Source organism: Hipposideros armiger, unplaced genomic scaffold (assembly GCF_001890085.2).
Source record: "Hipposideros armiger isolate ML-2016 unplaced genomic scaffold, ASM189008v1 scaffold_0, whole genome shotgun sequence".
Lineage (NCBI taxonomy): Eukaryota > Metazoa > Chordata > Mammalia > Chiroptera > Hipposideridae > Hipposideros > Hipposideros armiger.
In genome coordinates this window covers 2,879,625-2,892,600 of record NW_017731350.1, presented here as the reverse complement: position 1 = coordinate 2,892,600, position 12,976 = coordinate 2,879,625, and the positions used below count along the sequence as shown (strand labels likewise).

Genomic DNA, 12,976 nt, shown 5'->3' with positions numbered 1-12,976 from the left:
CATCAGGAGAAATAATAAATAAAGGGAAATATAGAAGAGAGGATTTAAGAAGTATTTTGCAAACCTTAATATTCTCTTCTAAAATAAGAGACTAGTTTCAGGACAAATGAACTAAGATTGGTTTAATAAAATGAACATCAGAATCATGCAGTTTATTTTCTTTTTCATCACACTTTAATATTTTTTTTCTAATCGTTTTACATATTCTAGCATGGTCTCATAATTATGATTTTTAAATGGTATAGTATATGCTATAGTATATTCCATCAAAGAGATGGCTTAATAATTACCCAATTTAATTGTGACCCAGTTATTTTAATCATTGAGGTTGTTTCCAAATTTTCACTATTAGAATGTTGGAGTGAATGACCTGGAATAGTATTTTTTCTTTCTTTTACTTTATTTTCTGAGGATAATTTCATAGCAATGGGGTTATGTAAAAGGGTATTCACATTTTTATGTTTCTTAAAATACTTGTATTTGTTATGCTTGTTTTGAAAGGAACCCTGCTGTGAATCAGTTTGAAAAACAAAATGTCTTATATATTGTCGTACATATTTTTTAAATGGGGGCACCTGTCATGCTTGATAACAGCTTTGCATATGTTGCTAAACCTGGGCTTTCTCCCTTTAGTGTTTCTCTCCAAAGTAGCCCACATTTGTTGGAACAAAATAGATGAAATTATTATGGGAAAAAAATATGATAAGTTTATGAATTATGATATGAAGACATAATTGTTTGTTTTTATTTGTGCAAATTTGACATTATACTTTATATCTGTACTCATAGGCCTTTATCTTGATGTTTCATCAGCCATGTACATGAAATAGAACACAATTGCCATGTCTTTTGTCATTGTTTTAACTTACAACCCTTTAGAAGCCTATCTTCAGAAAATCATACATACACTAAACCAAACCAAAACACAGTTTCTTTAAATTACAAAAGCACTACATTTTTGTTAAAAATCTAGAAAATAAATACAGGCTGACTGAAAGAAATTCCAGGAGCATCTTTTGTATGTCTTTGTGCTCTCTTACCACTTCTACAGCTTCTGACCAGGAGGTAAAACTTGCTAAGCTGCACAAAACATTCCCTTGAACTATTGAAATATAAATAATACAAACAAGAATAGAAATAAGAAGTATCAAACAAGTGATATTTACTAACTGGCACATAACCAAGCCCTTGCCTACCCACTAGGGATATCCTAAGTAATATGGTCTCAACCTCCCAAAATTCACAAATCTAGCTTTACAGTGTTTCATCAGGATTAGGAATGATTACCTAGAAATGTTTTGAAAAGCTGAAGATATGTAAATATTTTATCTATTAGGTAGTCCAAGTTAACTAATCCTATAATTCTTCAGTAGATTTGGATGTGAATCTGTGTGGTCTGAAGGGCTCTGGAAAGACTAGAACAGCAGAGTTAGGCAGACCCAGGTTTAAGTCCTAACTGTCCCAGGCTCTCACTTAGCCATCTAGCTCTATAACTAGCCTCACCTAGAAAAACCTCTTCATTATTTCTGGTGATTTTTGCTGTGTCAGTAAATTGATGACTCCAGAGGGTGAATTCTTTGTGTTTTTAAAAAATAATTAGGTCGTATTTGTCACTGCCTCATGTTCTGGTTTTCTGTAGGTAAAGCAACTGAGCAACCACTTTCAGATTTACCCCTTCTCATTGAGGAAACCAAACTCGGATTGACTAGGAATGGAAGAAAAGAATATTGGTCTGTAATCTACAGAAAGAAGTACTGTAAATAAGATGCTTGTAAATATTTCATCCATCACCATTGAACTAAACTGATCTGCTTAACAGACTTGGGAACTCTGTGTGTGTGGTACTTGTACAGCAGGAACGATACATATAATCTGAACTTGGGGAATTTGGAATCTACTAACGCCCAGCTTATTTTATTTTTTATAAAACCATGTGACGTTTTGGTTAAGCATAATGTATATTAGACCAGCAAAATGTTCCTAGTGATTTTAGGTTCATGAGTCTATGAAGTTTTGGTTCAGACATTCAGAAAACCACAATATGTTTTCATATTTGGTACTTAGTACTGAGTCTTTAGCTGTGGAAGCTATCAGTAGTCCACATCTAATATAAGGAAAAGGTAAGAGCAAGTCACCTTCAGCAAGAGATGCCAAATGATTGCAGAACACTATACAGGTTTGCCAAATACTGGTTTCTCTTTCCCATGGAAATACCTTTGTCCTCATGTGCTAAGAGAGCTAAATATATATATAATATACATATATATATTAATATACATATATATATATACATACATATATATGTATGTATGTATATATATATATATGGATTCTCTAGTACTCTAGTATTTGGGCTCTCTTTGTTGTGAAACAGATCTTGGTAAGGTAAATGGTTTAATTTTCTTTTAAAGAAAAAGATTCTATTGAAAATTAGTAGAGAATGGATTGTAATTGTAGCTCACCCATTGGCGTGGTTCATTGTTTAAATGTGGCATTTTCCCTCCTCAGCTGCAAGTTGCTGAGATTTGGTGCCTGTGAACAATGATTAAATGAATGCACATGACAGTGTCAGTTTTATGATAATTACTTGTGAGGAACATAGATAAATTTCCTTATAAGAGAAATTTACTTTGGGATTAGGAATCTCATGAACCTCGCTATGAAATTCCTACTGTGAACCTCACTACAAAATTAGTTTTCTGATTCAATTTGTCCTTTTTTCCTTCTTCTCTCTCCCTCTACCTCTTTGTGTGGAGGGGAGAGTGCTGGGGTTTTTTATTTCATTCAGGACAAAGGTGTAGAGAAATTCTCTCTTCCCCAAATTGCTCATCTCCCCTCTTGAAGAAAACTTTTGATATATATGCCTTACTGAGTATGTACTCCCTTTAATATGACCTGGAGTAATTTTTGAGGTTTACTGACAAACATAAAAATCTCTTTGACTTTAATATGGTTTTATAGAACACACCTTTTCATGAATGTGGATATTTTCCTCTATTTCTTTTTGACTTTCTCCATTTACTTTGGTGGTGGTGAAATTTACTTCCTGATTTTCTTTTATTTTCCACGGAATGAAGTTTGTGCTTGAATGAAGAGTGTATCTTAAACCCTTTTTTTTTGGATGGATTGCACTTGGATAAAATAGGCACCACTGTGTTGATATGTAATTACCTTCATAACCATTATTTATCTATGAATGTGGCCATCTTTCAACTTAATTATAATGTATCCCTTTGTTAAATTTCTGTCTGCTGCTTTGTAAAAATAACTATGTAATTGATATTTCAATTTTTAAATTTGTAAATTCTAATCATTGTCATCTAGGTTGTTAGAAATGAGGAGTCAAGGAGCTAACTCATGATTCTGTACTCAATTTTAAAAATGTAAAGCTTGAGGTACATTTGGTGACCTTCTCTGAGACAAAAATGAACACTGAAAATAGGTGGGAAATTGATTCAGGAAAATGTGGGTAGTGATTCCATGTATGTTAATAAGTTGTCATCATGGAGGTCAGAGACTGAACCAATTAAGTGAAGGTAACACTATTTTTTGTATACCTTGTTCTGTGTCATCTGTAGACTTGAACTGGATAAAGTGTGAATTTGGGCTGGGAACAAAGCTTTGTTTTAAGATTTCTAAGCTAATCATTTTACTGTTTTCTTGACCTTGTACACAAGAATGAGATTAATCTGTATTACATAAAAAAGGAACTGATAAATATTTATAAAATTACAAATTTGGACCACAGGCTTTCTTCACCTTGTACAGCATAGTAAAAAAAAAAAAATACCCGTTACTTCTGGCATAGGGTCATGTCCTGTAATTTGGGGCCATTTTACCTCAAAGTGTTTCTGCTCTCTTTCTGGTTTGTTTGAAAATTCTTTTGTGCCTATGCTTTATTACTTATTTCCCTATGGTGGTAAAGAATTATGCCTACTCAGTTTTATTGACATAGATGATGAAAGAAAGGTGGCTGTCAATAAGGTAAAAGTGAAACTGAGTAATTAACTGTTGCAGAATACTGTGAACTTGTGCTTCTTTAGTGTACTGCTGACTCTTTTTCTTGGTTTCATCCGCCATCTTGAAGTGCATCTTGAAAGCCCCCATTTGTCATGTAGTGATAGGACGCCTGAAGCAAGATTAATTACAAATAGCTCTGTGGATTTATGTCATGCCAATTATAACATTTCCAAAGTGTAAAAGAGATTTCAGGTGTATGCATGATATTTTGGGGTGAGTTCACACCCTAGCCTTTCTCCCAGCATACACTGAGCTGCCTTTTGGGGAGCAGTGGCATGGTTGGTCATCCATGCATGTTTTCTGTACATTTCAGAATAGAGTGCCTTAGCCAGGCCAGAGGTTTGCTTTGTGTTTCTGCTGACCAAAGTTACCTAGACCTGTAAGAAGTTTCTTTCCAGGTTATGGTATGAAAAATGTCCTTTCTTGTCAGAAAATAATTCCCCAGTAATTGAGCGGGGCATGGGATAGAAAAATCTAAAACTGCCTGGATGGAGTATGTTAATGCCGCCTTTTGTGATCCTTTTAACATTCATGATCTTAGTGCAATGCACAGTTTAAAATTGTCACAATTTAAATCTTATTCCTCTACCAATACGTAATAAATATACTTTATGGGTTTTAGTCTTAGGGTAATAGAGTGAATAACTTCCAAATAAAAAACTCAATAGTCTTCCTTGACATTTTAATAATATCATGTTTAAAATACTTTTAATTCTAATTTTAAAAGAAAGTTAAATGCCGACTGTGGTCTAGAAAGTCACAGGACTGCTACCAACATGTCATTTATTTTAATATAGATCTATTGGGAAGAGGAGTGCATGTCTAGAGTTGTCCAAATTCTAAATGGATACCACAAGAGTATTGATCATGAGCTGGAGCCTGGGCATTGGGGGAATATGCAAAGGAAAGAGCAGATGTAATATCTACTTTAAGGGAAGAAGGGGTCACTTTAATGCCTAATGCCCTTAGGGCCCAATCACCTCAGTGTAACACACAGTTTAAAACTGTCACAATTTAAATCATCATTCCTCCATTCATTTCATATTCAAGTGTGAATTTGAAAGTTTCCTAAGTGTTTAGTTTTCAAAGAATTAGTTTATTTTGTAGTCAGTCATAAAGCATTTGGAATGCACCTTGCTTTCCAAGGGAGACTTTGATTCTGTAGTCTATGGAGAATAAAAAGATTCTCTGAAGGTGTTAGAATCAAAGTCCACTTTCTGCCTTGTTTTTTAACTACAAGTCTGTTTGTATCTCTTCCTCTTCAGTCTTCATCTGGGTTTCCTTTTAACTCGCCACCGCCTGGGACAGAGATGCCCACCTGCTTTGTTGCTTCTAGATCTTGCCACATTCAGATCTCCTTGATTGCCTCAGATGTCTAGTCAAGAAACGTGCCAGAGGGAACAAAGTCAATCTGATGGGCTAGACAGAGCTTTTGACTTTGGCCAAAAACAGAGAAATTTTGGGTTGTGTTGATTCTTGTGTTCAGAGTGGCCTTTATTTTGACCTCAGCTCTAGACTTGATTGTGCACTCTGTAAGAAATTTGTGAAGTCAGACTAGAATTTTCTTTATCCTATGAGGGGTCTTTGTGAGGCAGCATGCCCTTTCTTGAACACCCTGTGGGTGAATAACGTTAAGTTAGCTGCCAGTGCTAGAACCTTCCAGGAAGAATTTTAACTAGTATGCTGCATTTGAAGCACTTTGACAGGTACGTTTAAAGTGACAGTTTTAACAGTAAAATGGTGTTAAATTAATCACTGTGAAACTTGAAAGTGTGATGCTCTGTACATCTTAGGAAGCGTGAGTAAATTCTGATTTTCTTTTATTAATTATGAAATCCATGTGATTTGTATGTTTTACTCTCTATCTTTGACAGTGGTACAAATGACTGACATATTGGCGGGCAGCTACTTCAGGGTATATAGTAAATTATGGTTGTCTAATGTTTTCAGAAAAAGTGGTGATACGTTTACTTCTTCCTTGTGTGGCGCCATGGGAACTGGATTTATTGGCTAATTCACTTCCAGTGTTTCTACAGTGCAAAATAAATGTAACCTTTTTAACCTGCATGCTGGTAATATGCTTTGCTCTTTAGTAAACAAATATGCAAGAGATAGTAATCTGGCTGATTTTTTTTTTATTTTTTTAAGGCAGGAACCTGCTCTTTATACAGACAGATCTTAAATGAGCTAAAATTTAGGGTAGCAAAAGAAGTGTTGCCATTTGTGGCCTTGTCACAGGTGGTCTGAGCAAGGGGGTCGTGTTGCATTTGGTCAGAAGGGCCAGGCTCCCAGAATTGGAAAGTGGCATGTGAACTGATTTTAGAGTATTTTAACAAGGGCTTGTCTCTCTAGGAAAGACCATTTGGATACAACAGAAGGAGTGCCTGGTGTGCCACAGACCATTTGTCTTACTTCTCACAGAATCATTCAGAAAGCCAGGCTAACTCAGAGTGGTGCTGTTTTTAAAGCAGTTGAATTAGATCACGGCCATATAATATCCAATGCTACATTGAAATTGGAGATAGGATTGAAGACACAGGAGTGGCTGCCACGAGTGCCTTATGGCTCTTTGGCTAAAGTCTTCTCTTGAGCAGTTTCTATGGGTAACAATTAAAATCAGAATTGATTTTTTATTACAACAAATACAATTCGCCATAAATTCTAGATTCTGATATGCTTGACAAGCACTTTTTAATATCTAAAAAGTAAGTTCTTGACCAAGGAACATATTTAGTTAGCATTTGATGTGACTACCCAGGTTATAGGAGGGACCTGTTTTAATTTTACAAGATCTGTGAATACTGCATTATAAATCTGAATAACTGGTATCATTCAGTATCAGGCTTTGAGTTTAATAACTACTAATTATGACTGCCCATAATATTAGCATTTTTTGTAAGTTATTTTGTTTAGATAACTTACCCCATTAGAGCAGCCATTCAGGAGACAAACACCCAGCTACATGTATTGATTTATTCATTCTCAAATGTGCCAAGAAAGCAGAATTTAGTATTAAACTCCAACTTTCATTTTTTTTTAAAGAGTAGCATTTCTTCTAGGTAAAGGGGAATAATGCTGAGGTGTAAACTGCCTGCTGCAGCCTTCTCCCGTTTCCCTCTCGTCTCATATAATAGATTAAATTTGTACCCAGTTGTAGAGAAAGAATCGGATACTTTTCTGAGTAAGGTTTCATCCCCTGTAACTAAGAATAGGTGGCAGGAATCATGGCCGAATCAATTATTGAGTTGTTTCGCTTGGTCCTGTTGCAGTTTGCTTTCTGTAGTATTCTGAACCAAAAGGATGGTTCCATCCCTTCTCAGGTACCTAGGAACAATACTACTTGAGCAACTGGAGTATGTTTGCTATAAGTAGACTATATTAGGGAAGTAGATGAAGAGGAGCACAAAATCTTCTTTTCCCTTTCAAGTAGTTTAATTGAACATGTTAGTAATTGGTCTGCCTAGAGCTTGTTGTGTTCAGAGTAAATAATGTAGCCTTATTTTACCTGGTTATGTGTGGTGTGTGTATATACATATTTAATATGTACACATGTATTCCCTGTGCATATATCTGTATGATATATTCGTATATACATGCGGTCTGCTCTTGATTATCGGTGAAGTGGTGAGCCTCCGTTACACTTGACTCATGTCGACCTAATCTGCATGTAGCCCATTACGGTGAAGCCTCTTCCTTGCCTGGGGCCACAATCTCCTACTTCCAGTTCACCTCAGCCCTCAAGAAAGGCCCTTGAGGTATGTCACTTTCCATTTCCCTTTCACCAGGGATTATGGGAGCCAGGAAGACCACTTTTGAGAAAGATGGCTGCTTCCACCAGGGTTGAGGCTCCTGGGTCTGGATGATGATGGGACCCACTCCTGGCCAGAAGGCAGCTCTGGGAGCGCTTGTGCTCCTGGGCTTGATGGGGGAGAAATCTAGCTCTTGTAGAAGTGGGGCTTCACAACTTGCTTCAATTCCTTAGCTGGAATGTTGTGATATCTTAGATAAGTCTTTGATGTACAAGTAGAGTACACCCATGCCTTTCACCATTGTTTTTGCATCATCGGCAGTACTGGTCCCCATTGCTGGCCCCGATAATCAAGACCTGACTGTTTCTTGCCACTGGATTCTGGAAGCCTTGCTCTTTCAACTGGATGTATGTTTATTTCTGCTGCTGTGAAACCCAAAAGGAATGCAGTAGGTTTTAATTTAAAATTGTTTAATTCTATTATTGATAAATATTTATTGTAATAAAAGTAAAGAGTAAATAATTTTTAAATCCTTTCATTTGTTTTCAGGTTGTCTTCTTTGTTTTTCCTTGGTAGGTACAAAAGGGGAGGGAGCTATGGGGAGGAAATTAATGTCCAGCCACTTGTGTCAAAGAATCGTTGATTTCTTTAGAGCAAACCATTAAAAAGGATTTTTTTGTGTTGTTTTTTAAAGAAACATCAGCCTTGTTGGCTCCTGGGTGCCCTATAATGCTGTGACTAGTTTCAGAAAACATAGTTACTAAGCAGTTGGCAGTAACGACTATTCATAATGTACTGTTCTTGACCCACCCTCCCGCCCCCAGAACTGGGTACTGGACAATATATAATAATATAACTGGGTCACACTGAAATTAGTTTGTAAGGCGGTTGTTTCATACTCAAAAATATTTTCCCGTAGAGTGTTAATGTATGATGTCAATTTTCTAGGCTAATTCCACAAAAACTTAATAACCCACACTTAGTACCACAAAATTATAGTATATAAATCATAAGCTCTTATAAAAACTCTGATTTTCTAACATTGCTTTTGAGGAGAATGTTTCCTGTTCTTTACATCAGAATTGATCTCTCAGTTCTGGCAGTGGGCATTTGAAAATATCATAACGAATTTGAAGAAGGTGAAGGAAGAAATGTCCCAATTTTAACCCATGCTAATTGTCCAGCTGTGTGCTCTTTAACCCCCTGCCCTCCCAAGTTCTTTGTTGCCCTCGAAGTTACCCATTCTTTCTATTTGCAAATTTCCAGCACCTAGCAAGTACCTGACATACTGCAGGTATGTACTAGGTTACCACACTTGGGTTTAAATCTAAATTTAAAAAGACCCAATGCCACCACAGTGTCTTGCTCCTCTTCCTGCTCTCATCCTTTTCCCTCTGATCACAAATTTCCCAAAGAAAACTTCCTGCTTCCATTGTTCTTGTTTTCATTCTGAAAGTTTCTCAAGGCCGCCCAGACTTTTAATACTACAACTGTTTTCTTATTCATGTTCAACTTTGCAAACTTTGCCCCGGGGCAAGTTATTTATTTTCCTAAGCCTCAGTTTCCTCATCTGTAAAATGGGATTAGTAGTATTACCACAGTTATGCGTTATGAATAATGTGTGTCATGTGTTTAGAGCACAGTGAGTGGTCCAAGGAAGGTCCTTGGTTTCTACTAATACCTAGTTACCAATTTCTTTACCTTTAGACTTTTCCCTAAGCCTTAAAACCTACTCATGACTTCCCTTTCTCCTCCCTTCAGACCTTTGTAGGCATTACATAAAGATGATGGTGAAGAAGTTCTAAAAATAACTAGAAATGAATAAAATAAGGTTGCCTTCTGAGACTCTATTAGTATAATTCATACCAGTTGGGAGATAGGGATAAACCAAGAAATTATGTGAATGTTTGATGAATCCCCAAATCTTAATTAAGGTGTTTTGGTGTAAACTTATGGATGTAGAATTAAGTATGTGACTTAGTATGTTAAAATCTAACTAGCATGTTCTTTTTCGGGAAAAAGACTAAGCTGAAGTGAATGACCAGCCTGTAGCATAGCAAAGGAAGCCCGTATATCCAGGTTTTGCCTTTGCCCCCCAACACACACCCAGGGATGAGGGTGCCATACCCCAAGGACTTGACCTATTTAGTCTTTGTGGCAAGTCGTACCCATTGTGGGCCCCTGAGTCCATTGTACATCATCAAGAAACTTCCAGTTAGAGTTTGATTCCCTTTATAGGTCAGTCACATAGATGTGCTGGTCACAAGTCATAAAACACACACATGCCCTGTGTGCCAGTTATAGTTTCTTGCTCAAATTAGTGAAGGGTTTTCTTTTTTGAGCTTATTAGTGTAAGTCACTTCTCAAAAGCCAGTCTGCTTTTGGGGTATGGGCTACCAGTTGAGGACCAGACTCCAGGGGCTAGTGAATTCTCCTACGTCCCTCCCCCAGAAATCTCTCATCTGTGAGCCCTACTGTTGCCTGCTGCAGTCTCTTCAGGACCTCTTGTTACCACTCTTAAAAAAATAAGCGAATAAATAAACTTTATTTTTTATTACATCAAAAGTGATTTGTGTTCTTTGTAAATTTTGTTAGAGTGGAGAACGAAAATCACCCACAGACCTAAACCCCCAGAGGTATCAACGGTTGGGTTGTTAGAAAAGTCATGACGCATTTTTGCAACGAAAAACAAAAAATACGTCATGACTTTTCCAACAACCCAATACTTTGTGTTCTTCCCTCATTTTTCTTGTGTACATACTACATTATATTTTAAGTAAAACTTGGATCATCCTCTACATATTGTGCTGCATATTCTCTGCATTGTTTTTCATCTTATGAATGCTTAATCAGTTTCCCTATTGATGTATTTTGGGTCATATCCACTTTTTAAATATTATGAATAACTGCAATGAGCGTACAGATACATTGAAGATTTCATTCGAAAAATATTTGTTGAGCACTCACTGCAAACCAGGTATTGTGCTGGGTGCTATATGTACAGTGCTGAATAAAATTGACGTAATTTTAACCCAGTGGAGGTATAGCCTAGACCCATTATCTCTAGGATAATTCTTTTAAGTAGAATCGCTTAGTCAGTGCATATACTTATTGAAACTATTGACAGGTAGTGGCAAACTGTTCTCAAAGGCGCCTTTCCAGCAGTGAATGAGTGTCTTTTTTTTTGCACACCTATGAAAAAGGTTTATTATTGTACATAATGGAGGCTGCTGATCACAAGGAAGACCTCCCAGCTGGTTGGATGATGGTTGGAGAAAGCCAGGAAAGGAGACTGGCTTGGGACTGTTATTGTGGTTAGGGGATGGGGTGGGGATGATACTGTGTTTCCCCCAAAATAAGACCGGGTCTAATATTAATTTTTGCTCCAACAATCTACATTTATTTATCCATGTACAAAAATCTATATTTATTCAAACAGTCATATCTGGCTGACAATCGTAACTGGGGCTTATGTTTGGGGTAGGGCTTATATTACAAGCATCCTGGAAAATCATGCTAGGGCTTATTTTCCAGTTAAGTCTTATTTTGGGGAAAACATGGTAGTATCCAGTGCACATTGTTGGAACCTCCTGTCAGAGCTGAAGGAGAAAGCACACAGGCTTTTTTTTTTTTTTCTATTTTTTAAATCAGCTGCCCAGATGTGAAGCAGAGGGGAAGAAAGGCATGAAGCTTAAAAGCTGTCAGCAATCAAATAGCAAAAAAGGGAGTCAGATTCCTTATCTGTCTAGAATGATGGTATCTGGGGATAAATTTAGGGTCAAATATCTTACTGATCACTCTTCACAGGTTTTTATGGTACCTATCTCGTGTAACAGCTGATTACCACTGACTTTCTCATAGCAGCCAACTCCCAGCCATAGTCATGCACACACACTTGTATTTGTTTCTCAAGATGGTGGAAACATGGACCAGGACTCAGAAGAGTTTGTGGTCCCTAGGGAAGTTTAACACTTGAGGTTACAATTAAAGGGGAGAGAGATTTGGCAGAGATCCCTAAAGCCCCAAAGCAAACATACTACTACCCACCACCACCCCTTACCCCCAGATGTGGGACAAGGATCCAGGCAGCTGTTGGGACTCTTGGCTCCTCCAACATTTTGGCACTCTTAAATCTCTCTACCACTTGCAGACTTGGAAAAAAAAAACCCAAAACTCTATTTGCGTCTGGGTAGGTCTTATTCACGAAGGGCTTGTCTTTGGCCCCACAATTGCCTGAGTTGAGTAGGCAGATAGCAGTACCATACACCAGTTAAGAAAATGGTCCTCAGGTAGTTGTGACTTACCCAGGGCTGCAGAGCAGATCTAGGACTAGGACCTGCACTTTCTCATTACTCCAGTGCCCTTTGCCGTGTTTCCCGCAGGTCAATGGAACAAGACCTTGTCAAATATTGTCCAGTTTTTTGTTTTTTTTTTAAAGGGTTTTAATTCTCAGTAGGAACACTGTTTTTGTTGACAATGAGACACACAAAAAAATGCCCAGGAAATAGTGCTTTTTCAAGGGACAGTGCTTCCTTGAGAGTTTGTGTTTCTGTACCCTTTTACTCCTTCACCCCGTACTGTTTCCCTGTGCTCCCCCTTTCTTCTTTCTGTAAGTATGTGATTGCAGGTGGTGATGCTAGTAGGATTGTCCTAGGTTTTAGCCCTACTGAAAACGGCTACAGAAGACAACAATCACTTGCTGGGTAAACATTCATTGATAGCTGGGGGTTTCACACTCTAGAGGACACAGCTGCTCCATGCACAAAGTAGGACCTCAAAAATGAATGGATGATGAATAGATGGATACAATATACTTTAGTTCAAACTTTCCAAAGAGGCAATAGGCTCAGGGAGGACCTATTATTCTGTACCCTCCATAAGGAAAGGACAACGCCCATCCTCTTAGCATAGCGCTTGGCACAGCGGTGCTCAATAATATTTAATGAATATGATTTTGAGGAATGTTCGTTTGATAAGTGAGTGAACGATGAATTAATCATCTGTAAAGCGATGAACTACAACTTGATCCAGCTCTGTAGTCTTCCGGCCTCCGCTAATATGACTGGGCCTTTGAGGTGGCTCAAGGCAGTACATCCGAACCGCAGATAAAGCCCAAAGCTGGGATACCACGTTCTGAAAGCCGGTAGGCGGGGCCTAAGGAACTGCGCGCGCCATCACTTCCGCTGCGGGTCAGGTGCCTGCTTTTC

At 37.7% G+C, this 12,976-nt stretch overlaps 1 protein-coding gene across 1 annotated transcript in view; it reads left to right on the top strand.

Moving 5' to 3' along the window:
* Positions 1-8,293, top strand: part of SELENOI (selenoprotein I) — a 41,193-nt gene extending 32,900 nt beyond the window's left edge. Inside the window, exon 10 of the mRNA XM_019642807.1 lies at positions 1,640-8,293. Coding sequence (XP_019498352.1) covers positions 1,640-1,738 — 99 coding nt within the window. The 3' untranslated portion in view covers positions 1,739-8,293. The remainder of the gene's footprint in view (positions 1-1,639) is intronic.
* The last annotated feature ends 4,683 nt before the right edge of the window (positions 8,294-12,976 follow it).